The 27,137-nt window shown below is 38.9% G+C and overlaps 1 protein-coding gene across 1 annotated transcript in view; it reads right to left on the bottom strand.

Moving 5' to 3' along the window:
- Window positions 1-212: 212 nt before the first annotated feature.
- Window positions 213-27,137, bottom strand: part of CLYBL (citramalyl-CoA lyase) — a 199,674-nt gene continuing 172,749 nt past the window's right edge. The window contains exons 4-8 of the mRNA XM_035114469.2: window positions 24,732-24,833; window positions 22,921-23,014; window positions 20,146-20,313; window positions 11,314-11,438; window positions 213-594 (exon numbers count right to left, since the gene is read on the bottom strand). Coding sequence (XP_034970360.2) covers window positions 499-594; window positions 11,314-11,438; window positions 20,146-20,313; window positions 22,921-23,014; window positions 24,732-24,833 — 585 coding nt within the window. The 3' untranslated portion in view covers window positions 213-498. The remainder of the gene's footprint in view (window positions 595-11,313; window positions 11,439-20,145; window positions 20,314-22,920; window positions 23,015-24,731; window positions 24,834-27,137) is intronic.

Raw genomic sequence — 27,137 nt, 5'->3', positions numbered from 1 at the left:
AAGCCACGTCAGACGTTTGGCTTCCAAAGAACGTTTGCAAACCGGAACACTCGCTTCCGGGTTTGTGGCGTTCAGGAGCCGAAACATTCAAGTTGCAAGGCGTTCGGAATCCAAGGTACAAGGGTATGAGGATTCTGCCCCCCCTTTTTTTGCTGCTTATCATTCCCCTTCGCCTGAAAATCTTACAGTAAAAAATTAATCAGACTTGGGTTTCTGCACCAATTTCATTGGTGGTGGTTTTTAATGGATCCGTTCCCCACACAAGTTGATCTCTGCTTTCAGCCGAGTCTTAACAAGTGAGTACAATGGGAGCAGGGCTCTGATCTTTTCAATACATGGTCCATGACAAGGAAGAAAAATATATGGCCATGTTCAAGGGCAGGTAAACAGTGTTTTGTCGAAGTGTGAACGGTTGCATTTTTCTTTCTCCCAGTTATCATATTAACCTCCTTTAAATCGCTCCTGGAGTCTCTCTAGGGGGAAGCTTCATTTAGCAGATCATTTTTTCTGAATGGCTGTGGCAAGACTAACAATGTTCTGGGCTTGCTTCAGTAATGGCATGTCTATCATGCTGCTGCGGAAAGTGAAGGCACCCTGGAAAAAGGAAAAAGAATAACAGAATGAAATACCAAATGCCAGACCATCAGCATCTTAAAAGAGACCTTGGGAAAGGAAAATTGCAGGCTTGGGTTAGCTTTTCATACATTGCCGCAAGACAAGAATCATTAGATCCCACATGAATCAAACCACGTTGTCTTCTGCTGGCTTTAGAAAAAAGCCGAGAGGCACTGACTACAGGGAAATGTACAAAAAACAAACAAAAGATGTGAGCGTGTGAAAGACCAAAACAAAAAACCACTGTGTGTAGAAAAAGACATATATTTACCTCCGAGCCAGAGTCAGAAATGACCCACAGGATGAAATACATTGGCTTTTGGGATGGGGTGGTGAAACTGGAGGTTGGAGGACCCATATGATTGATCCTGTACCTTTCTTGAAGAGGGGGAAGCAAAGAGCACACTGCTGGCCTGGACCCCTGGGTCAGGGAGCTCTCCCTTCATACTCCCCAGGAAAAACTGAGCTGAGATGGGTGAACGAGAACAGTAGCTCGCAATTGTCACAGATGATGTCTACCCCACGCCAGCGTTAAGGTGTCCTGGCAATTCCCTCCCTCCTGCGGCAGAGCACCTGCCTTTACCAATTGAGAAAGTGACGTTTAATAATATACTACTGCTACCCACAGGGAGCATTTTCTCCAGCAACAGAACTTTGAACTAGTTACAAGGCTGGCAAAGCTGTGTTACCATGCAAAAATCTGCCGCGGGATTGGAACCGGCAAGAATAAGGGGACTTGGTACTCTGTCCCAAGGCGCAGTGTTGTTGCTGCCAATTTGCGATTTTCAAACTGGTTTTCGGGCTACCTGTTGTATCATCATTACTGGCTACCTGTAACTCAGCAATTACAGGGCGGGCGTGGGGAATGTGTTGCTCTTGAGGTGTTACTGGATTACAACTCCCATCATCCTTGGCCATTGACCATGTTGGCTGGAGCTGTCCAACAACATCTGAAGCGTCTTGGGTTCCCTGTTTCTGTTTTAGAGGAGTGTTTGGGGTTTGTCTAATATTTATGAACCTGGTGAAATTGCCCAATATGTTGCCATTGTACATACCTGGCCTTGTGAATGGCTAAATTTAGATTGTGGGCTCCCAAATGAGTTCAAGCATACGAAACTCTGGTTGGATTTCAGTCTGCTTCTTTCTATAAATAGCTATGAGTGTGGTTCATTGATAATGCTGATCTCTTTCTCAATGCAAGAGAAAAAGTTTTGCCACAGTTGGAAAAGCATAGAATTGTGAATCATAGAATTGTAGAGTTGGAAGGGACTACAAGGATCATCTAATCCAGTGATGGCCAAACTGATCTAATCCAACGCAACCCCCTGCAATACCCCACTGTTTTGAAAAGGCATAGAGCTAAGGCGCACTAGTGGCATAGCATGGATTTCCAAACTGCTTAGAAAAGCCAAGTGGCTCATGCAGATGGATAACCTACAATTTCCTAAAATGGGTGCACAATAAAAAAAAAAAGTAATTCACTTCATCCAAATGACTATTTAATGCAAGATGTTTTGAAGTTTATTTTATTTCCCCCCAAGTGCACATTTTTTGTAGCTCACAATTATCATTTAGTACGCAATAATCATTTATTACTGCTATTAAGACATAAAATCATAGAACTGTAGAGTTGGAAAGGGACCATGAGGATCATCATATCTATCCCTTCTTTCCTTCCCTCTTTCTTCCTGGATTTTTATCATTTTTTAACATTATTGTTTGAATACAAAGAAATACAAATAAATCCTTAAGTCTAGCTGGATAACTACAACAAAAAGTTAGCCTGAAACAAAATATTATAAAATAGCTTTTTAGTTGCACACACCTTCAGAACAACGCACAGATGATAGGCAGAACAATCCTTATTATTAATCCCTGCCTTTCTAGGCTAAATCTTCACTGCATACTTGCCCTCATAAGTACAACTGGAAATTATGCTGTAAATCCTCACTTCAGTATCTGAGACTGTGTTTTTCTTTTTTGTGGGGTGGTAGTGGGGAATGTTGCAAGAATTCACATGCAATTTAACAGTGAAAACTTGCTCCCAGTAGTATCTGCCATTTTAGAAAGCAACAATTTAAGCAAACTGCACTCCTGGAACCATATTACTAAAATAATAGGTTGGAAATCTAACTGTAGTGTAGAAAATGTCAAGGAAATCAAATGAGGGTTAAAGTGCATACATGTTCGGTTTTCTGATGGGTTTAGATAAATTTGCTGGGAGGGGAGATCACTAAAAATCCTAATGAGAGTGGGAAATATATTTTCCTAGCATTGATATTTAGCATCGAGAAGGTTGGGTCAGAAATGTTTTAAGTTTTGTTTTCTGCAGCGAACTCAATTAAATTTATTTACAGTGCAAGCCTATGACTATCTGCTCAGAAGTAAGTCCTATTAAATATAATAAGAATCATATAATTGTAGAGTTGGAAGGGACCACGAGGGTCATCTAGTCCAACTCTGCAATGCAGGAATCTTTTGGCCCAACGTGAGGCTCAAACCCACGACCCTGAGATTAAGAGTTTCATTCTGTATGGATTTAGCTATATATTTTAATGTTGCAAACCGCTTTTGAGACCTACATTTTGAGAAGTGGGATAGACATTTGTAAGTACAGTGGTACCTCTGGTTGCGGACGGGATCCGTTCTGGAGGTCCGGTCGGATCCTGAGGTTTCCGCAAGTTCTGGTAAAATACTTCTGGGTTTGCTGCATGGACATCCCAAAGTTTACGTAACCAGAGGGTTATGTAAACGGAGGTACAGTACGAGTGTAAACTAAGTGCCAGTGACATTGACCGCTTGGGCCTTTGGGGCACTTTCCTTGGTAGATTCCACCAAAATTGAAATGCTACCATTTGAGATAAAAGACTGGGATCATGGCTGCTGCTGCTGGGTTCTAAGCACAAATGTATTTAATTGTAACTGCAGGCTGCCCAAAGGGTTCTAGTCAGATTCCACTGTTTATGGCTGAACCAAGACTACATCTGGGACACATCGAATGGGGAAAAGGTTCCTACAAAAAGCCAGATTTCGATAAAGGGATCAGTATTGTACAAAATCAAGAAGATTTTATATTTTTACATTGGCATAAAAGGAGTAACAATGGTGGTGCATGATACGCATTTCAGGGCAAAAAGCATAAGGTTAGCACGGAGAAGGGAATTAGGTGGAAATAATGCTTCTAGGAACTGAACTCAGGGAGTTTCTACAAATTCCATAAGAGAAACTAGCAAAATACACGGATTGTAATTTGTGTTCATTAGGGATCTCCTATAAGTGATTAAACTGCTTCTAGGAACTTCACCCTGAACTTCCGTTTAAAAGAAATTGATCTATGAATGACTCAAGGTTTTGAAAGTTGAGATTCTAAATATTACTGCTTATTGACATAATCCTATCTTAAAGTCAACTGGCTTTAGGTGTGGGAACTGGTCCTTCAGTCGTTGTTGGGCATCAACTCCAGCCAGCATGGTCAACGGCCAGGGACAAGGGAGGCCACCTGGAGGGGTTCAGCGCCCCCATCCCCAATCCAGGCCAGAGACCCTATGAAAGCATATATGGCATGCTCTTTTTGAAGAGGTGCCAGTATAGGCAGTGGACAGAATCTGAACATCAATATTAGTTTCTCATAACTGGATTGTTTTTATTCACACGTGTGCACCTAAATTATGAATGTAACAGGTGTAGGAAGTTAGCAGTTGAGGGTGGGACTCGAGCTCAATGCAGATCGCCAATGGTTTTGTAACACTGCCTCTCATGTATACTTCTGGATCTCAGCTACTGTTTTATTTTGTAAACCTCATTGAGATGGTTTTTATCTTCTCAAGGTGGTATAATTATATAGGAAATAGGTATAAAGCTTAAGGATCCCAGTCTCCAAAATTTAAACTATTGGCAGTGTTATTCCAGGGGGGGCTGAGATAGGGATGGGGTTCAAGGAAATAAGGCTAAAGTACCGCAGTGACAGGGAGGACAAATGTCTTTGTAAGCTATTCTGAGTTTCCTGTAGCTTCAGAGTCATTTTTTGAACCACAAAACCGAATGTGAACAAAACGTTGCAATTTTCAGCCAATAAAGCCTTGTGGCAGGCGCGGGCGCTTAATTCTAGTGAAACCCATGCCAAATACAGTGAAATGAAACACACACACACACACACACACAGGATTGCTGCCACTTAAATTAGCTGAAATGATATTTAGGCTGTATTGCTTTCCTTTGAGTGCTCTCAGTATGCCCCGAAGAAGGCCATCTGGCCAGAACATTAGTTCTTTTGTTACACCCTGCATTGGAGAAAGAAAGAAAGAAGGCAGCTGAGCACCATTGTACCTGTGAGCACTGGGGGGGGGGGGACACACACCAGATATTTAAGGTTTGGAAGGTATGCTTTTCCAGCGCTCTTGCTGCAAGCCAAATCTATATCCTATCATGCTCAGCAGCTCAGCCTGCCACCATGAGCAGAGTGTGAAATACACATTTCCATCCCCCCCACCCCCTTGATATTTCTCCAGTCCTACAGGGATCCAGGTTTGGAGGCAAGAGAGGGAAACAATGTCAGGGTGAATACGTTTTGCATGGTTCCCCCATATTTAGGCTCAGTGGGTTTGCATGCAGAAGGTCTCGGGTTCAATCACGATTAAAATGGCCAGATAGCCAGGGCTGTGAAATGCTGAGAACTTGGAGGCTTGTTGCCAGCAATGCTGAGATAGATGGATCAATGGGGTCACTGGCATAAAGCAGTTTCACATGGTAATCTTTGCTACCTGAGGCCAGTTAACCCATTACCCTACTGTACAGAATAGGGCACCAAGCAGGTCCCTGGAGGATGTGTGTGTTTCTCTTTGTTGATCAGTGTATCAGAAAGTAGTGGCTGGTCCATTATGAGATGAGAGCAGTGGCCATCCTGGGATTAAAGAGTAGATCACTGGTACCCTGGGCATGGTTTTAGCTTAGAAACAAGGTTTTCCAAATCAATGAAAACCATGTATTTTGGATTCAGCCATCCAGGTATGATGGAAGTGGTTGTTGGTTTCAAGCAAAGACTGTATTTTGGCTTGTTCAGTCCCACCACCACCACACCAGTTTCCTCCATTCTTCTGTGAGCCTCTGAAGCCATAGCTGCCAAGTTATCCCTTTTTTACAGGGATTTTCCCTTATGCTGAATAGGCTTCCTCGTGAGAAAAGCGAAAACTTGGCAGCTATGTCTGGAGCCTAGTATTTTCCCTTCTCTGCCCTATTCCAACTTATGTGGAAAGACACTGGCTACTGCAACCAGTTTCACACAATATGCTAAGCCAAACGAATCTTGACTTGGATAGACTACACTGGAGAGAAGCTCACAAACACTTTGCTCCTACCTGGTCCTTTTTGCTGTCCTGAGCTAAGCCAAGGTTTGGCTCATTGTATCATCTGAACTGGGACTCAGGGTTAAGCTCTCTCCTCACCAACCACAAGTCCTCTGGGAGCCTGCATGAATGAATATAATTGCTGGACCACATGCTTTTCCCAGGAGATATGGGTGTGAAACAGCTTTCACTGTGGATGTGTTTGTGTAAAAACTACTTTCTCGTCTTCTGTCAAGAAGAGGTAATGTGGATGTATATAGAACATGCTAAAGAAGGCAGGAAGGTATGATAAACTGGCAAGTCAGGGTATGACTCCACAAGTAATAATAGGATCCAGTATTCAATTGTCTCTACCAGCTTTAACAGAAAGCAATAATGGGGCTGGCTTTCCATGTACCCCCAGAAGTACGGCACAACCCTCTAATTAGTAGCTGATAAAGTGATTATCCTTTATATATCTTCCCACACCACAGTGACTCTCGTATGTATTATTTTATTTGTGCAGCTGTAGATCCAACTCCATCCGTAAGGATCAGAGTGGTTCATAACTATGATTTCCCTTATTTATAATTTCCATAGCTCGCCAGTGTGGCAATTATTTCCATTTTACAGATGGGAAACTAAGATTATGAGATTGCTTGTTGCCCATTGCTACCCAGTTTCTCTGTGGCTGAGTTGCCCCAAGGCTGTGTGCACCCCAAACAAAAAGCAAGTTTTTGAGCTAAAATGGATGGATTCTGTAACCAACATATATTATACAGTTTAAGTTCATTTACTGCATCTGAATAATTTTGCATAATATATTCTATTGTTTTTACTCAGTTACATAATTTAGTTTGAGAACTTTAATCTTGGGGAAGGACAAGGATCTGTGTGAAGCACTGAAACCTCGCTTAGTGATCACACAAAATCTTACTTGGCCACTCTTTAGGTATTCAAGAACATGCCCCAATGCCCCATATCTCGGTGTCCCGCTCTCTGTAGGAACAAATGTGTATTACATGACTTACATGGTAACATTTGTCATAAAGTTACCTACATTTTTCCATTGTAGGTTTTTATTTTACTGGAGGTACTTTGGTTTAAGTGAGCAGAATCTACTTGTCAAATGGTAGTTACACCACCTTGGTTCTAAACTTTTTCTGTCACCATGTATTTTCCAACTTTTACTTTAGATTGTAAAAGAGTCTTGGGATCCTGTTCTGCATTCATATAGCTAAGACTTCCTTCCTCAGAATGGCATTGATCCATCCTTACTCAGGTGTAAATAAGTTGCTAGTATATTATGCAGCAGCAGGTAAGGGAGTACAAATTCAAATTAACATCAGAATGTTCATCCTCTCTTTGTAAACAGCTTTGATAAATTTAATGAAATAAATTAAAAATAAATGTGATTGTTCCTCCGATTTATATCTAGGGCTGCCAAAATATAAACCTGTTTCTGCATGAAAACCTTCTTACCTGGACTAGGCAAATGATAACTTTTGGTCAACCCGAGCGCATTGCTGTTCTCTGTTGAAAATGAGTGACAATTGATTCAAAAATAGATTTAAAAATTTTATTTCAAAAGGTAATTGTGTGAGTATGTGTAGTTATAAAGGCTATTAAAGATAAAAACATAATAGAATATCATAAATAACACAAAGTTTTTAATTTTTTTAAAAAAGCATGATTGCATATTCTTATAAAAAATTATTCTTGCACTTCTATTGTGCATTGGTATAGTGAAAGGCAGTACAAATTATTATAAATAGAATTCTTTAAAATGCTTAGTAATATTACCTCTGAATATATTTATCACTGTATTGCTTACAGCTTAACAGAATTTATACTGTGATGTTTTTATGAGCTTCAAAAAAAAAAAAAAAAACAAAGGAAAAGAGAGAACCAAGCAAAATTAGTACTAAAATACAGGTGAAATATAGTGTTTGTTTATTGCTCTCTGTCGATATTGGGGGGAGCTATGTGAATATGGTATATAATGAAACATATGAGATATAAATGAAACACAGACATAAATGATACATTGGTGTATAAACATTTCGGTATTTTGTTAAAAGTAACTGACTGGTTTGGCTGAATTATGGGTTGAATTTTTCAAACATTCAAAGAAACAAAAACAATTTTTAAAATCCCATTTACAGCAAATTTGAAGTTGCTACTTGAACATAATGTAAGTCTTCTTCTGTTACTGTAATAGCCATTTATTTTTTACTCAATTTCTTTCTGATTTCCGTTAGTACTTATTACTACAGCAAATCTTTTAGTCACCTAAGAGGCAGGAGGGTAGCTTGGATTCTTTCAACAACGGCTGCTCTATACTCTCCAAACTCTGATAAATTGTGTTATCCGATTGCTGTATGTTAATATAAACTATTGTTGACTGAGGGCATCGAACTTTGTTCACTAAGAACTTCCAATTAACAACAAACTGATCCCAGAGGCTCAGGACCAGCAATTTATCTGTGAGCAAACTAGTCACTCTAATCCTTTGCATTTCAGGTTTTCTTTTCCAGGCTTTCAGTTTTGATTAATAACACACAGACACACCGTGGAAAGCTTAACAGTGTCAAACCAGAATAGTATTTTAGCTCTGCTGAAATTAAAGATTTGGTTTCGTGAAAGGAATAGGAAAGAATAAGGTGGAGACTGCAGAATTGCTGGCAATGTGGTTTTCTTGTAAAGAAAAGAGAGTACAGTATATTAGCAATACATACCAGTAACTAGAACCTTTCAGAACCAGGAGGCTCAAATCATGATGAAAATTTTAATGCCTTTTTTGGACATGCCACACATGTCTCCTGATGTGAGAAGTAGTTCTTTTGGAAAGTTAAACAATCACACATAACCAGATTTCTTAAGTGTCAGATTTTTCAATATAGCAATACACACACTGATATGATGTTTTAAGGAAATGTTGATCAAACAACATCCTGTATTTCCTTACAGGGTGAGAACAGGCCTTTGCTGAAGTCAATGGCGGAGCTCTCACTCGCTTTGATGAGGTCAACATTTAATCCTATAGTGAATGGTCAGTGTCATATTTATAAATACTGGGAGTTAACGGTGGGGTCGCAAAGAACGTGCATATTTCCACAGATTGCATTCAATAATCAGCAGGCAATACAGGTTGTGTACAGTGCAAAAGTGTTTCTGAACTATCAGTCTACCCTAATTACGTGCCACGTTCCTCAATTGATTCTAAGATTGTTGCAAATCAGTTGTTTCATCTAAGAAGCAATTAGGGTGGCGAGTACAAAAGTCTTTGGAAGAACTTAGGAAAAACAATGCAAGTTTCTTCTATGCCAGGTGTGTAGTGGTATAAAATGATAGCCCAGCAAGCCTTTTCATATGGAAAATATTTATGGCTCCCCAGCGCAAAAGCAATAAATATAAATATTTTGGCCCCTTGAGTACTCCCCACATTGTCTTTCTCTGTAGTCTTCATAACTCCCTGGAAAATGTTAGCTGCCATATGTACACCCTATTGGCACTGTACACACACAGATGGGTATAGAGAGATGGCTGCTAACAGGTGTACAGAGGAAATGCAAAAATAAAATAAAATTAAAATGCTGTTAGCATATATTTTTTATAAAAAAATATGTTTCATTCATTAGAGGATTTAAACATATGAAATAAGGTGATCAAAACAAAAGATATGCAAATTGATATTCCTATTAGAGTAAACCTTATTAATATAGCATCTGGGTTTGACAGAGTTATAGTTATGTGATAAACTATGGCTTAAGACAGAAGGGAAGCTTCCTTATGGGTATATGGCAATCAGTTTATCCTAAGGAGTAGGTTTGATGATAAAATGGAAATATGGAAATATTATTTCTGAAACAAAGTCATATTCTGTGAATGGGTCATTTGGCACACACTAGCAGGATAGAAACATGTGAAACTATCGCCATATATTTTCGCAATGCAATCTATGCATTAGTGGGATTTGTAGGGAACAAGAAGAAGTGCATATGCATATACACACACAAATATCTCTTGTGTGCGTTCAGATTTGCTAAAGATGTTTCCTTGGCAATTAAATATTGTGTAAATTGCACTGAAAGAATCACACGTTCTCTGCTGCACTTCTGGACACTGAAACTTCACTGGCTTGATAACCATTTCAGATTTTGGCTCTTGCTAGAAGAATCACATTTAATTGCAACTTTCCCCTGCCCCCCCCCCAAAGTGGCAAACAACATTATAGCAAATAACCTTTAAGATAATTAGCCGACAATGCTGCAACGAGCATAAAATTTTCCTTCAGGCGACCCCTAATTTAAGTGTTACTGGCACAAAGTGAAGACAGATTGTGCTTCACCACCGCAATGTTTACATATCAGAAACCCACAGAGCAGGAAACAGGAGACTCAATGATGCACTAAATTAGGAACAATCATATTCGAGAAGTAATTTGCTCTCTTTTCTATCCAAAAAAACCCCTCCAGTCCAAAAATAAGTTCTGAAAAATAATAATTCCAAATTTCCACCTGTACTTTGCAATCAGCTGACGACCAATTCTGTAAGGAGCCTCATAGCATGGAGAACTTTACTCACAAATGAGCTTTACCCAGAAGTTTCTCAAAGTGTAAAAAACAATAATTGGTCTCTACTATTTAGGAGATGGGTGTGAAGAAGACAAAGAAAACCCGAACATGATTGTTTTCTTGGAGTTACATGGAAATGAAAGCCGTCTGAGGAATTAATAAATAATACAGCGGCACAGAATAAGAGGGGTTTTTTTCTTCCTTTTTTCTTTATATTTGAGTTGATTAAACTTAACTAGATCCCTAGGTGCACTATCTACATTGTTTATTTATTTAAAAGCATTTATCAACCGCTTAATGTTTGTTAGAAGAATCTCTTTAAGTGGTATAAAAGATAAAAACAAAAAACAAAATCATTAAAACAAAAATTCAACACAATACGACTGTTATACTGAACAGTAGTATAAAAAGCAGAGGAAACAAATGAAAACAAGAACCCAGCTAATTCCAACAAATCTTCTGCATCAGGGAAATCACGGAGAAAAAGGCATGTTCTTAGAATGCACCTGAATTTAAGATATATCATTTAAAGGACGAAAGACAAGAAGCAAAACTCAGGACACATGACTAAAACTGCCATTTAAAATGAACAAGTCATAGGTTTTAATATAAAACTGATTTCTCTCAACAAAATGCAAGTTACTTATTTTTTCGAGTAAATATATGCTAGTGTATATTCTATATAATACATGTTACTGTATCCTTTATGATAACTGAAAACCCACACTGAATACTTTCACATTTTCTTCCACTTCAGGCATTATATATAAAGGAAACATAGTGTGAAAAAAGGGGTTTACCTTCCCTATGCGCTGATGCTCTTCGAAAGCTGTGATGAGTTCTTCTGCCCACATAATTTTTTCAGGGCTTGGTGAGAACTGTTCCTGGACAACGGCAACTTGATTAGGGTGAATCACCTGCTTACCTACAAAGATGATTAATAACCCCAGAGTTAAGCATTTACTAACAGATGCTTAGCAAAATGTTCCAATCACTTGAGGCTTTCAAATACTGCACGGACTCTCATTTTTCGATGGTTTTTAACATTCATTGTTAAATTATGCTTCTCCTTACCCTAAATGAGCTAAAAATAGACATAACAACTCCGTTTTTTTTTAAATAGATGTGACTAGCATTTCAGCCCCCCCCCCCACATCTATTCAAACATAGTATAAAAGATATAGCCAGACTTTAGAAGATACTTATTCATATTAAAAAGGGAAATGATGGAAATAAGATCTATCACCAAAGCATAAAGCTTTTATGCGGTTTGCAGGTTTTTCTATTTCCAAATAATTATTCTCTAACAGTGCAATCTTAATACAGGACTAAGTTCCATTATTCCCAGTGGGGCATATTCCCAGGTTCATGTTTATAGGATTGCAGCCTAAATTGTCCTCGTGTTAGGATTTACGTTTTAGTAATATTCTGCACCAACTTATTATTTATTAAATTTATAGATTGCCTCATCTGCAAGTCAAATTCACCTTCACAAATATGGGCTATAATCCACCAAAACGTCCTCCTTCATAAGCCCCATTAAAATGAATGGGAGGTGCTCAAGAATTTGGCTATCATCAGTGAGTGAAATCCAACTTTGTTGTCCACCAGTGAAATTGACATTGGTGATGGAACAGATTCCTTGTGAAATCCCTGCCCTAGCCTAAAATCTAATGGATCCTCTAGAACAGGTCTGGGCGAACAAGGTGATGAGATCAAATGGAAGTCTTTTTGTATGAAGTTGCATGTCACCCAATGGGGTTTGCACAGAGGAAGTTTCCCTGTGGGCTTGTGCCTTTTAAAATGTGACTCCCATTCCAGTCCCACCCTACTGGCTCAGAAAACTTAAATAAAAGTAAATCAAAAGGAATCCACAATTATTTGAATTTTTCATTTGACAATTTTATTTGTTTATGTAAGATATTCTGTTCTCTCCTGGCCATGTGTTTATCTTTTAAACTGAGTAATAAGTACTGTGCTACTGTAATTTTTTCTTGTGGAAGTGAGGCTAAAAAGAAGAAACAAAAATCTTTTAGAACTACATTAAACCGATCTATGCTGTGCTGAAGTTTAAGAAAGCCTTAATAGACAGTACCTGTTACAAGAAATATGATTTGATGTTCAATGAGAAAAATATAGATTTCTTTAATAAATGAAATTCCAGTAGATCCTTACAACATTTTTATTCTTCTAACAGTGAATAATTGCAGAGGGGAAATCATACAGTAACTTTTTAAAAAATGCTACACCTCTTCATGTGAAAGAAAGGGACTTGGCTTCAAAAAATAAATAAATCAAAATAAGAAAAATAGCAACAAAATCAGAGCTCAGGTTGAGCTTTTCTTTTCTGCTTACCCGTTTGCATATTATGAGCATCCTAATATTTTATTGGGTTACATTAAAATGGGTTCTTACACCCACCTGAATCTTTTTCAAGAGACTCTTAGGAAGGTTTTGCAAAGAACTGTCAATAGATTTGCCCTCATTAAAAATATAACGACATGGCTCATTATATTGAGCATTAAACTCAAACTCTTATTTTTGGGCACAAACAATATTTCCGGTTGCCATAAATGAGTTGTGTGTTTTGCAGAAGTACTTTACAGTAATGTGCAAGCCCCAAAACTGTTTTGAAATGTGCTCATTTTCAGCTGGTTCAAAACCAGGGAAGCAATTAGCAAAAAGTCATAATCTGTTACTTCATTTAAAAATTCTGCAGCTCAGGGCGGAGCAGGTAGAGGCACATTTAAGCAACACAAAATTAGAAGTTCAAATGAAAACTGGAAGTTACTATGAATAAGAAAGTGAAAGAAAAAGAATTGCAAGAATGTGTGCCTTCATTTCTACAATTCGTTGTTCAAAGAATTTTGATGTTTTCCAGTTTTATTCTTGATAATAAAAATAAAACTGAAATAAATTCTATGCAAATAAGGTACTTTATTTAGCTGCAGCACATAGTTTAGAAAGTTATACCATAAGATGCTTCATCATATTTCATTTTTAATTACATTTTCGCGTTTTGCAACCTGAATATTCATAACGTGAGATTGAGATGCTCTCATAAGTTTCACATCTTTAAAAATCCTAATTTTAAAAAGGAATTACATTGAATAAATTAGTGTAATTCAATAATCTGTTCTATCTGCAGAAAGAAGTGTCATTTTCTAAAATTGAGAGAAATTTCAAATTATACTACTATGGTGAATATACCATAGTTTTTAGTTTTTATTCTGCTTTACTTGTAATAGACAAAATGTAAATTTAGAAACTGAATTCGTATAAGTAGTTCATTACAAAATATAGAAAATATATATTTAAAGACAAAGTTCAGCACTATGAGAAAGAAGGCCCAAAATACTGCTCAATTAGGTTTTTAAAAAAGGTATTTTGCACTGATGATATATAATGTAAGGGCTTTAACCTGTTTAAATGTGTGACCTCAGTAAAAAAAATTAAAACCTTTGATTTATGGCCTCGGTTGCCTTTTGTTACACCTTGTGTACCCAAACAAGTGTATAATGGACTTTAGTGTCATGGTGAAACAAGGGAAATATTATAAACCAAACAGTTGTTATTGACAAGTTAGAGAGAGGTTGCAGAGCTGGAAGGCATTAAAATTTATGGCCATGAAATCCTTTTTGCAGTACCATTTGATATATCATGCTTTAAATCAATACCTGTCAAGTCTTTTATGTAATTCTATGATGGTGTCATTTTTTGTCTTCTACAAAAGATTGTAAAAATGGGAGTGGGGACCCTATAGTGCTTCATATTTATATTTGGCTTCCCAGCATGTTGCAGTGGAGTAGCTATAATGACTAAGTCAGCTGTTAAAGTGTCATTCCAGGGTTTACAATTTTTATGTATGTAAACATGATTACAGCCGATAAGACATTTATACAGAGAGCATCCTGAAATAAAACTTGTGGGTTACACAGACTCGTAAGTGGTAAGCTACCAGAAAACAGACCCGTTAAAAACAACAACTGCTCTTCATAATTATGGCTGAAAACATGGGTGCAATCCTATGGCAAGATCCGCTGGGGTGAGTAGCTTAGGATGCAGCGTACCTCTGGCTCAGCTGGGCAAGGATGCTGGAGTAACAAGCTTATCCCAGCTCAGTTGAAGCTTGGCTAAGACTGGTGTAGGTTCCCCCAAAAGGAATATTTCAGGGGTTGGTGGGCACCAGCCACCACTGGTTGGCTCCTAAGGCAGAGCTGTAGCTTGGGGGGGGGGCTGGCCAGGTTTTTTGCCCTGGGTGAAGCCTCCAGAGGGGTGCCACTGAGGCTCCCAGCCTGTGTGTGTGTGTACCCAAATGCGCAGGGGTGTGTGTGCCAAACTGGGTCTTTGAAATACTGGAAAGTGAAATAAAGCCAAGTTTTGCCTCTGTTTAAGGCTGTTCAGCTTTGTCACATGACCTGGTATATAGCACTATTTTAAAGGCTTGTTTCCCCCCTGTGAGGCTCAGGCAGAGCTGCAGCAGCCCCTCTGCTGAACAGGTTTTGGATCTGGTGTAAATTTGTTGTTGTTTAGTCGTTTAGTCGTGTCTGACTCTTCATGACCCCATCACGTAAATTTACGCTGGCTTAACTTAGACCGGCTTGGTTTAGCCCAGCTTCTCATGCATAGGATTACTCCATATACAAGAAATGCAGCGTTTATCGTTTAGGGAATGCCAAATGAAACTTCATGGTCATGTTGCATGAAGTCTACCATAGTCCCATTGTAAATGTTTTACTAAGGCACTTCTCACTTTTGAGAAGTGATCCCTTTCGAACCGTTGATGTGTGGACTAAGCATTGTGAGAGATTGGATTTAGGCACTGTTGAATGTTTTGCTTGTAACGTTTGGAAAACACATTTCTATAACCTTTTGGGTGAAAACCTGGGAGACAAATTCATATATTTCTTCAATGAGATGTTGGAGCCATAATTCTGTGGCTTTTCCCAATGCTAATGTGGTAGTCATGTCAATGATTAAGTTCTTTCCTACACAAATATCATCGTCATCCACACATTACCAGAGGGCATGGGAAGCAGTGAGAACTCTGGCAACAACTCTACACCTGTCTGGATATATCATTGACTAATACAGCGAACTAACATTTAGCTTAATCCTAAATAGAGTCAGGGGAACGGGTGGCGCTGTCGTCTAAGCCACAGATCCTAGGGCTTGTCGATCAGAAGGTCAGCTGTTTGAATCCCCGTGATGGGGTGAGCTCCCGATGCTCGGTCCCTGCTCCTGCCAACCTAGCAGTTTGAAAGCACGTCAAAGTGCAAGTAGATAAATAGGTACCGCTTCAGTGGGAAGGTAAATGGCGCTTCTGTGTGGTGCTCTGGTTCGCCAGAAGCTGTTAGTCATGCTGGCCACATGACCTGAAACCTGTCTGCGGACAAACGGCGGCTCCCTCGGCCAGTAAAGCGAGATGAGCGCCGCAATCCCAGAGTTGTCCGTGGCTGGACCTAATGGTCAGGGGTCCCTTTACCTTTTAAATAGAGTCAGAGAGGCCTAACATAGGATTAAAGCCATATTTAAAAGCTATGAACATAACCAAACGAGAGAGCAAGTGAAGTAGAGAGCAGGTAGAGGAGGTGTATAATAAAGAGTTCTCCTTTGTGAGTACATTTTAAATTTTGATTTAGGGATGACTGGTTTGCTAATCCTGAACTGCTAGAGGTAAGATAACTCTTGGCGGTGGGGAGGGGGGCGGTCAAATGGCTAACCTGATTATTACATTACAGGAGACTCTTCCCCAACCTCAGGCCTTCCAAATGTTTAGGACCACAGGTTCAAAAACTCCTGAACATTGGCCATGCCAGCTGGGGTTGATGTTCAGCAACTTTTTGGACAGACACTATCCCTGCCATCTTGAATTAGACAGATGAACATTTATGAAATGCTTTGCTCATTCAGTTCTGCATGACAAAAATGTTGATAATGATAGGGATTGGTAGGAGGATATATTATATTAATTATATTTAATCCTCTCGAGCCCCATATGTGTTTTTGCCTGCGAATGTGGCGCTGTGGTTAAACCACTGAGCCTAGGGCTTGCTGATCAGAAGGTCGGCGGTTCGAATCCATGTGACGGGGTGAGCTCCCGTTGCTTGGTCCCAGCTCCTGCCAACCTAGCAGTTCGAAAGCACGTCAAAATGCAAGTAGATAAATAGGAACCGCTACAGCGGGAAGGTAAACGGCATTTCCATGTGCTGCTCTGGTTCACCAGAAGCGGCTTTGTCATGCTGGCCACATGACCTGGAAGCTGTATGCCGGCTCCCTCGGCCAATAATGCGAGATGAGCGCGCAACCCCAGAGTCGGTCACGACTGGACCTAATGGTCAGGGGTCCCTTTACCTTTACCTTTATCCCACAGATAACAGCTAAGGGCACAATTTAGTGATCTTCTGTGCCCTTTATTATTCATACACAGGTGCCACCGAGATGAATGGGGATTCACTGAGTAAAGAGCAGCAACAACACTCATCTGTTTTTGCTTTAGATATCTTGCCTTGAAGCTTGTCAACATTTATTTACTGGTTTATTTTTTATTATTATAAAAAATTCTATCTCGCCCTATAAGCAGATCTCTCAGAGCAGCTGCCACATGGACTCCACTTCAAATCACTGTAGGTGGTGGCTGTTATCATATGATGAGCCATTTGTGTAAAGCGGTTTACCCCACAGATGGTGTTAGTTTTTCCATGCCATGGCAAATGAGGGTAAAGAAAAGTTTGCAGTGGCATAGTGAAATGCATTTAATCCACACTGGAACAGCTCCTCACATGATAGCAGCTGCTACGTGGAGCAATGCTTATCACATAGAAATCCTAGTAACTTCATCAGAAAGTATTCATCATGCCTTTTAGCAACATAAGCTATTTTTAATTCCAATAGATGAAAATGCCAATATGTTCATAGTAGAAAATTCGGCTTGACACACTTTAGTCAAGATGATTTGAGGGAGGTGAAAAGGGAGAATTTGTTCTTTTCAAAATCGCTCAAAAACACCACCCTTCAAAATGGTGCTGAATTTGCTAATTTGATCTACTTTGGTGATTAGGAATATGTGCCATATTAATTAGAATAAAAATGTATTACATAAAGGATTATATGCTCCCAAAAACATTAAGTGGAAGGCTCTGGGGTAAGGGAATCCAGCCTTCTATCACATTTTAAATTGCTTTGATTGTGTGAGCACGAGGTGAACTAAAATTCACCTTCTCCACTTAACCTGGGTCTAGCGATCTTGGTATTATATAGGCAGCTACATACCTCCAAAAGTGTGTACTTTGGAGACAGATTGCCTGCTTCATTTTCACAAGTAGAAAGTTGTCATAAATTATTGTATTCACTCCAAATCATGTGGAATATTGATGTTAGTGAATTTGAGAAACATAACCAGGATACACGTTACTTAGTCTGGAATAAAAGAGTTTGGGCTTGTCAACACTTGGTTCATCAAGAGCAGGTGATGGGTCAAGTGACCTATTAGTACATTTTCAGTATTCAGGCTCTAAAGGGGCCTGTGCAAACATACAAAGCATTTCTGTGCTCAGAAGAGGAGATGATGAATATTTTTTTAAAGCTTTCAGTAGCATTCCCTTGTCTCATGGGAAGGAACCATAGCTCAGTCGTTTGCTAAAGGTTCCAGCTTCAACCCCTGGTATCTCCAATTAAAAACAAACACATAGGTGATGGCAAAGACACCTATCAGTACACAGTCCATACTGGTCTTGACAAACCAACACTCTGGCCTGATAGAAGACAGATTCCTGTGTTGCTCTGCTCTAGAAGGCCTCCAGCTTTTGGAGGGAGTCTTCAAGTGGTATTCTAATCTGCCGCAGACAGTTGAGAGCAAATAAGCTTTTGTGCATGTGTACTGTTTTGGATTTCAGTCATTGACTTTAACAGGAGTGTGACAAAGCCTTGAAGGTTGGTTGGTTAAAGGAAACAGTAGGCACTTTGATGCATGCCTTTGTCTGGAAAGTGCCCCAAGTAATTCTTGTAGTAGTATTTGGGATGGAAGAGTATTAGCCTGTTGTTCTTGATAATATTTCTGGCAAGCAGATCTCTCTGGCAGCAAAAACAAGGAAGAGTCTTGAGGCACTTAAAAAAACTTAACATGTTTATTATAACACAAGCTTTCAGGGACAGAAGCTGAAATGCAATAACACCATTAAGGTGCCACAAGTCTCCTTCTCCTTGGTCATTATTGATAGCTAGGTTGGTGCTTTAAATGGTTCTTCAAGTTGCATTTCCTCCAGGAACCAAGAGGGATTTTGAACTTTTTATTTTAAGAATGCACTTCTTACTAGATTAAGAGCTTCAGAGAGGTCCCTGCTCCCCAGTCTTACAGACCTACCTATCTGTAAAAATGTCACATGCCCATCTTGATTGAAAGGTATTACTGAAACATTGGTACTGCTGCGGTTAAAGAACGCTGTAATCTTTGTATGCAAGCCAAGTAGCTGATTCCTATCATAAAGCTGCAATCTTTGTTATGTATCGCATCTCATAGGGGCGCCTGCATGATCTAGCGCACCAATCACTGGTGAAATGTCTGTGTTACAGGGATTGGCTGCAAGAAGCCTGCTGATCACACTGCCTTGCCAGTACCATCAGGTGAACAGGCAATTACTGGGAAGCAAGCCAGAATTGGGGAAAGCAACTCAAAGGAAAGACTGACAAGAAAATAACTATCATAGCCTAATTAGCATATTGGGTTGTTGTGTGTGTGTGTGTGGGGGGTTTAAGCTCTAGCACTTCATAATAAAAATGTGGACTATCGGGATTTTTGTCCATTTATTGAAATGAATGTATAGCTGTGATTAGCAGATGTCAGAAGTAGAGGACGTTTTATTCAAATTTGTTAAAAACGCTTTTTAAAAAAGTGATTCCCGAAATGCAACGGCAGCATTTTTTAATTTTATTTTTTGCATAAATGTACACCCACAGGCATACGTGAATTGGAAACCGAGTGGTGTGCAAGGTTTTCAGCCAATATTGTGTTTCCTCTAACCTGCGAGAGCAGGAGGCTTTTATGTTTATACCGCAGTCTTCATTTATACTTTACTTTCCCTAAATCATAAAATGAGTAACGCACTTGGGTGTGACTTGTTGAAAGACTCTTTAAGGGCCTCGTTTTGCACTTGGAATTTTCCACCTGGCGTTTTACAGGCAAAAGTAATTGTGAAAACGTTTTATAGCGTTTGGACTTCTCTGCTCCTCCACCAGTCAGCGTAAGGAGACAAACAGGGGGTCTGTGCTGCAGAACACGGCTGTTTTATGATTAAGGAGAAGAGATAATACATTTTAAACCAAGGGTGAAGGGAGCCTACTTTTTAAATCTTTATGGGTGGTGATGGGGGGGGGATGCTTGTGGGTGCTCTCTTGTGAAAGCAGGATGCTTTAAGGGAAGATATGTATAAACCACACCTCCTCCCATCTTTTAGTGCAAGTTTAAATTTGAGAACGTAGATGCCGAAGTGAGAATGCTGCAGCTCTCTATAAATATATTCTTGAATATTGTTTGGGTGGGGCTGGTTGTTTCTGCTACGTTTCAGTATTTTGGACCTGCTAGCAATTATTATATATATATACTGTATATATAAATATATATGTAAAAGCCATACCGGTAAAACCCATTAAGGCACCCTCTCTTGACTGCTTACGGAGTCCCTCTTCATCATGAAAGTCGATAAATACAAGGTCAATGGCCTGCAAGCCAAAAGCCTTTGCTGTGACAACAATTTTTTGCCTGGCATATAGAATATCGTGGGTTTCTTTACTACTTGTTGAACCTGAAAAGAAATAGTGGACAGTTGAGAAAACTGGTTTTTTTAAAATATTCGCAGCAGAAATTTACTTAACGTTACCTTTGTCGTCCTTTTTCCGAAAGACAGACAGGAAAATATTGAAGAGCTTTGTTCTCCAAATTTCTGTGCAGCAGCAAAGATATTTTGTTGCTGGAGACAAAATATTAAAGCTGCTTCTGCAAAAAACCCCTTTCTTTCTGTTTCTGAGTGAAATGAAACATTGGTCGTTTTTTAAAAAATCAAGCCTTAGTGCCAGAGCATTAAGCTTTGTGTAGGGAGCAATCCTATGCACAAGAAGCTGGTGCAAAGTTTCACCAGATCCAAATCCCATTCCCTAAGCCAGAAAGAGGGAAAACAAACCATTAAAATGCTGTATTGCCAAGGCATGTGACTGACCTGAATGGGTTTAGGATCCAGCCTAAATCCCTTCTCTCTTGTCCTGCCCCTGCCATGCCCCAGAACGCCCTTTTGGGGGGACTTGCACAGGCCTTGGCTCGGCTGGCTGAGCAAGTCACACAGGACAGGAATGTCTTCAGCCGAGCTGGTTTGGGGGAACCTAAAGATGGCTGAGCCCAACTGAGCCAGAAATAAGCAAGTTGAGTTGGAGATAAACTGCATCTGAAGATGCTCTTCCTTCTGGATCTTGAATTAGGTTTTTATTTTTATTTTACTGAACACTTATTTCTATACTGCTTAATCAGCAAAGTCTCTAAGTGGGCATAAAATATATCTTTAAGAAAATCCGATGAGTTGACCTAGAAATTCTTAACGTATAGATGTAATCAGCAGTATAAAAATATGCGTAATAAAATACATATTAAAATAATTGTCAAATTTATAGACTTGCCTAAATGAAGCTTTTAGCAAGTTTCAAAAACAAGACAGCAAAGGCACCTGTCTAATATCAATGGGCAGGGAGTTCCAGTGGATGGGTGCTGCCACACCAAACCATCATTGAGCATGTGGATTGAACGTTACGTGGCACTGATTCAGCAGATTGAAGGAGTTGAGTGGACATATATAGAGGTAAGGCAATCCTTCAGATAAATTGGTTCCAAGCTGTTAACCACTTTATAGTTCTGGTACTAATAATAACGCCCTTAATTTGCTTTGCATATTTGTAGTAATTTGCTGATATCTATATTTATTGCACCAAAAAGCACCAATTTGATGGTCACTGAGATGTTCCAACCATTTAATCTAGAATAGTCCCATTTATTTCAGTGGGGCTGAAATAAGTGGTAGAAATACAGCTTTAGCTTTAAAAAAAAAGATTTCTGTCTCAGTACAGTGGTGCCTCACTAGACGAATTTAATTCATTCCACGGGTCTATTCTTATAACGAAAAATTTGTCTAGCGAATCCCATAGGAATGCATTGAATTTTTTTTTTTTAAAAAATTGCCCATAGGAACGCATTAATTGAATTTCAATGCATTCCTATGGGAAACCGCGATTCGCTAGACGAATTTTTCGTAAAACGAATTTGTCTAGCGAGGCAACCTCCGCTGGAAAAATCCTTTCTTTAAGCGAAAATTTGTCTTACGGGGCGTTTGTTAAGCGAGTCACCACTGTATTTTGATCTTACACACATTACTTTGAAAGAAGTCCATTGAGTTAAAATTTTAGCCTAAGATAAATGTTCATGCCCAAACCCTTGGTTGAAACAGCTGATAACTATGATTGACTTCTGAGTGTTGTTGGTTTTTTTTAAATAAAAAAAAACATCTACAAAACCTGCTGAACCCAAAGAGTATCTGATACCTCTTAATGCATCTATTCTCACATGTACACTTGTGTGAAAAAATAATAATCTGTTCTCTTGTCTTGAGCATCACTGTTTTGACCTTGCTTGCCACCTTATCAGGAATAAATGAAGGCTTTGTTATGCCTCATTATTTAAAATATTGCTTCCTTTTATGTGAATTGCACTCAGAAAGTTGTGATTAGATGAACCAGATCAGAGGGTGCATATTTAGCAGATATGTCTGTCATACCGTAGCAACGTAATACAGAAATGAGATTCTGACACTGATGTCGTTTTTGTAGAAATTGTGACATCACAAGGCAGAAAGGCACTGAGGTGTGGCTGCTTTCCTGGAGGAAGTGTTTAGATGCATGCACTAAAACAGAACTAAGCATGCAAGAGATTGTTAAAACTATCTAGAGTATTAACAATAGGCTTCTTTATGCACCAACATTACAAAATTAGTCTCATGATTTCAACAGTCACTGCATTTAATTTTTTAGCTGGAGAGCAATAAGCATAATATGTTTATGTAAAAGCACGGCTGTAATAGGTTTTAGATTTCAAAAAACAACCGAATTAGGAAGATGTACAGGAGACAACATAAATAAATGTATACCTGCTAAGTTAGTAAAGGCAGAGGTATATGCAAGCAGTGGGCTCCATTTTTTTAAATAATGGCCACACTCCAGCAAAGAGTTAGATGTATTTAATCCCACTGATTTTAGTGGGCTAAATGAGACAGTACCTATAGGTCTGTGGCAGAAAATATAATTGTTGTTAGTATTGTGGACATTCTGTTATTATAATACTGTACTGTTGATTTAATGGGGGGGGATGGAAGCACCTATGCTGGCACGGAAATCCTCGCCTCCAAAGACAACTCCATCCAAACGAAGGCCAATTCGGGGTCCTGTCCTCAGAGTTTCTTCGCAAACTTCCTTTAAATGGAACAAAAATGTTAAACGTAAGCAGCAGGCTGTTTAAAATAATTTTCACCACCAGAAAGATACTAATCGTCAGTTACATTAATTCCTTGGGAACAGGGGCTGCTGTCAAGACTCTTCTTGCATAATGGACGAGAAGTAAATAATAATAAATTACACATCTGCACAAAAAGTATACTTTAAATGCAAATCTATCCATTATAACTTAAAGCACAGAATACATATATACAATTTTGTCCTTGCATTTAGGACAAAGCTTTGTCCTGTGGCAACAACCTTTGAATGATAACTGTAAGCAGTGTTATTATATTTACGAAAGTGGACACTGCATATAGCTTAAGAATCCTTCCCCCACCCCATGAATAATACCTGCATAGAACCATGACTGGAGTATCTTTGGTTTAATACATTGCATCTGCCATGACAGTCCATCAGCAATCTTCTAATCGCTATTTAATGGGCAGCATAGGGTGGGGCTGCTAACCAATGGTAAAACTACACAATGAAACGATTCTAGGATATATAAGGTGCAACAAGTAGCATAGAACATAATTTGAAAAGCAACACCTTGGGATTTGCTAAATGCATTAATCTTTGTAATGTTCGTGTAATTATTGTTCTTTTAAAAAAAAATGTTGCAAACTGAAATGCTTCATAGCTAGCTAGAATTTGCCTGCAAAAGCAAAGAGCTACAGTTTATTTTATTATGATTACTGTTGCAAATATACCTGTTTTTATATGCTGTGGTTCATACAAATCCTATCACCAGGATGTTGGATGCTAGCTGGTATTTTTCGGCGCTGACTTTACTAACCCTTTTGTGTGTGTGTGTGTGTGTGTGTGAATTTGAAAATAAAAACCAGTAAAAAAAACCAAACCATTAAGTAAAATCTTGGCTAGATATGAACTTGTATATTTAGAAATCCTTTAAATTTAAGCCAAAAACTATCTTTCAAACGTGCTGTTAAAAATGCGGTGCCTATCAACGTGGTAGCCACAAGGGCCTCCCAGCAGCTCCTTCTAATAACACAAAACTTTTCCAGGAAACCTTGGCATGGCTGTGGCGCACTCTAGTTTCAATTTCATCATTGTTAATATCTTTCCTCCACAGAAACACACAGGCTGGATGCCAAGAATAGGAGGCCATTTGCATGTATTTGGTCAAACATCAAGTTCACATTGCAAAAGATGAGGGAAGAGAAAAGAAATAACATTTTTGGAGGGCAGATGAAGAACTCCACAATCCTTAATGCCATTTTTTGTGCATATACAGTATTGGGCTGTAGAAAACAGAAGATACATTTTTTTTTACCATTGACTGCAAAGGGCTCTCTGTGTGTGGTTGTAAATGTTATCAGCTCTCAGAACTTCATAGAAGAGGTGCTCTTAAGATATTAGAATAAAACTCCTAAATAATAATAAAAATTTGACAGCCGCTATATCTTTTCACACATGTTTATTGGATTTAAAGGAAATAAAAAAGAAATGCCAAAATAGGACAGGAGAGAACTATTATGTAGGATGCGACTGTTTTATGTGGTGCTGGAATTTCAGCAAATATTTTGGGTGATGAATGCATTCATATAAAATACGAAATGGATTTAACAAATGCTATGGCATTTTAACCCACCTTTTTCTAGTTATGTGACTTATTCAATGGATATATGGCTTTAAGCAGAAATGCCAACTAAATTATATTGATGTTTCTTACCTTAAAATTGAGTAAGCCCATTGCTGTTTCCACAAAAGGGAGGAAATTCATAGCTTCTACAAGTACCCGACCTTTTAAGTGGTGTTCAAATTTCTCTGTAAACTAAGCATTGTAGAGGGAAATGATCAGTTTCATTTAAAATAAAATAAAATCTATAAAATGGTATGACTAAACTTTCCATTGAAGTGAAATACAAATAAACAGAGAAAACAAAGCCTGGGGTACTGAGGTGGGGGTAAATAAAAAAGAAAACTGCCAAGCTTTCAAAAAGGTCTATTCTCTTAGGCCTATCTTCTTTAGAATGTCCACATTACAGTACTGTATATTTTGATGTGTGAAGTTTTAGTTGCAAAAATATTTGCCTAACACCTATCACCCTGACTTAGTTAAATGCAAATCACCAGGCTCTTAAAAACAAAGTAGTATTGATATACCTGACATTCTGTTTTGTTTCATGTCTGACACTGACAACGGCTGTGAATGTTCCCCAGCCTTCCAAAGTGGGACCCACATTATTCATTATGGCACCGTTACCCTTTGTTCCAGAGGTCTTTTCTTCATTTTTTTTTTAGCTTACCTAGGAAGGGCCTTTAAAAAGGAAGTTTAATTCTTTGAAGACCAAAGCTCTCCAATTTTTTCCATGAGACCAGTTCACAGCTAGCTCTGAGCTGCCGGTGGGGTAGCCCAAATTCCAAAATCTATCATCTGGAAACATTACAAAAGCTCTTGTACAGATTCCCCCCCCCTTCTCCCTCTCTCTCCCTTTCAAAAGAGAAGGAAGGGGGAGGAAAAGCTACCTCTGTATATTGTAAATCTATTATGTCTGTCTAGATCTAGTAATGTGTTGGGAGATAAACATATCACAGGTATGCTAAAGAAATTTTAGTCAATAAAGACGGGGGGGGGGAAATGCATCAATTTTATATTTAAGGAATATTTAACCATTAATGGATATCAAAGGAAAAGGGAATTTTAATCATCTCTCCATTCAGTCTCAGTTGGGTAAATCATATCTAAGAGATTTGCATAAATATAAACCATCAAAGACTTTTCATCTTCAAAGGGGGTTTCAAGACCCTATAAGCTTTGTACTGTAATCATCGCAGGTCACAACCCTGCAGGAATAAGGCTGCTATGGCAACATAAAAAACTAATGCTTAAGGCTTAGCATAATATTCTGACTAATAGAAAGGAAACTCATTTTAAAAGCTGGCAGCCTATTTACCAGAAGCTGGATTAGAGGTGTTATTTCCTCTTTTAGCTCCCCCTCCAACTTCACCCCTCCCCAAAAGAAAGGGAAATCTAATCACCGAAATCTTTAAAAAGCTTCCAACCAATTTGCAGTAACTTTACATTAAGCCCAAAATAAATCATACCTTGCTGTAATGCTGGTTTTTTTGGGAGCGTGAATCCTCACTGTGTGTGTGTGTGTGTGTGTGTGCGTGCCTGTGGTGTCGTCACAGTTGGCTGTCAAACCTTTCCACAGGCTGGTGTGCAACAGAATATATATAAGGAATTAAGAGAGAGCCTGCCATTCAAATGTATGGCGTGTAATGCAAAGGAATTGCGGGGGGGGGGGGAGACACTTGCAGCCTGGTCCTACCCATGTTTACGTGGCAGGAAGCCCCATTGTGTTCAGCTGGGCTTACTCCCAGGGAAAGGTGCACAAAATCACATCATGATAATAATAAAACAAAGCCAACATATGCCTTTGTCTGGCCTTGATAATTAAAAAACAAAACAAAACAATTTAGCAGGTATGGTTAATTTTAAGTTGGCAACCCTTTTGCGTGCTGAGCCATTTAAAAATAAAAAAACCACCCCATCTGCTTGTTTGTTTATTTAGATCTTTCTTTTTAATGCATTTTATTTTGCAACTTGCAAGGGAGAGTTTTTAATCAAGCAATGCTTGTCCCGAATTTCCTCCTCTTCCTTTAATTTTTTAATTATTATTTTTAGCACCAAATACAAAAGGCAACTAGTTGAGAAGTTTCAATTAATTTTTTTCAAAAGGAGACGATTAAATGTTTCCGGCCTGGTAAAGTGTTCATTTCAGTGAGAGGGGGTAGAGAAAAAAAGGGGGAGGGGGGAAACAAAGCTTGGGGAGGGGATGAAGTAGCAGGCCTTAGCAATGCTTTCAATTCCAGTGCACACCCAATAGTGTGTGGGGAAGAATGCCCACTGTTCAGGATTTGTGGGAGAATTGTCCCATGACAAAGGAGCGAGAGTTACGCTTGTTATAGTCCAATAAGCCATGCCAGTCAAACAAGTACCCATACTAGGGACAAAAGGAAAGCAGGAGATTCTCACACAAAAGAAAACAAGTAAGCCCATCTTTTAGTTGTGCATCAGCCTCCAGGTTTTATGCTTCACATAAATAAAAATGAAGGGGAAAAAATAAACAGC

Source organism: Zootoca vivipara, chromosome 4 (genome assembly GCF_963506605.1).
Source record: "Zootoca vivipara chromosome 4, rZooViv1.1, whole genome shotgun sequence".
NCBI lineage: Eukaryota > Metazoa > Chordata > Lepidosauria > Squamata > Lacertidae > Zootoca > Zootoca vivipara.
The sequence above is the reverse complement of the archived record's forward strand: the minus strand, read 5'-3'. Positions and strand labels throughout refer to the sequence as shown.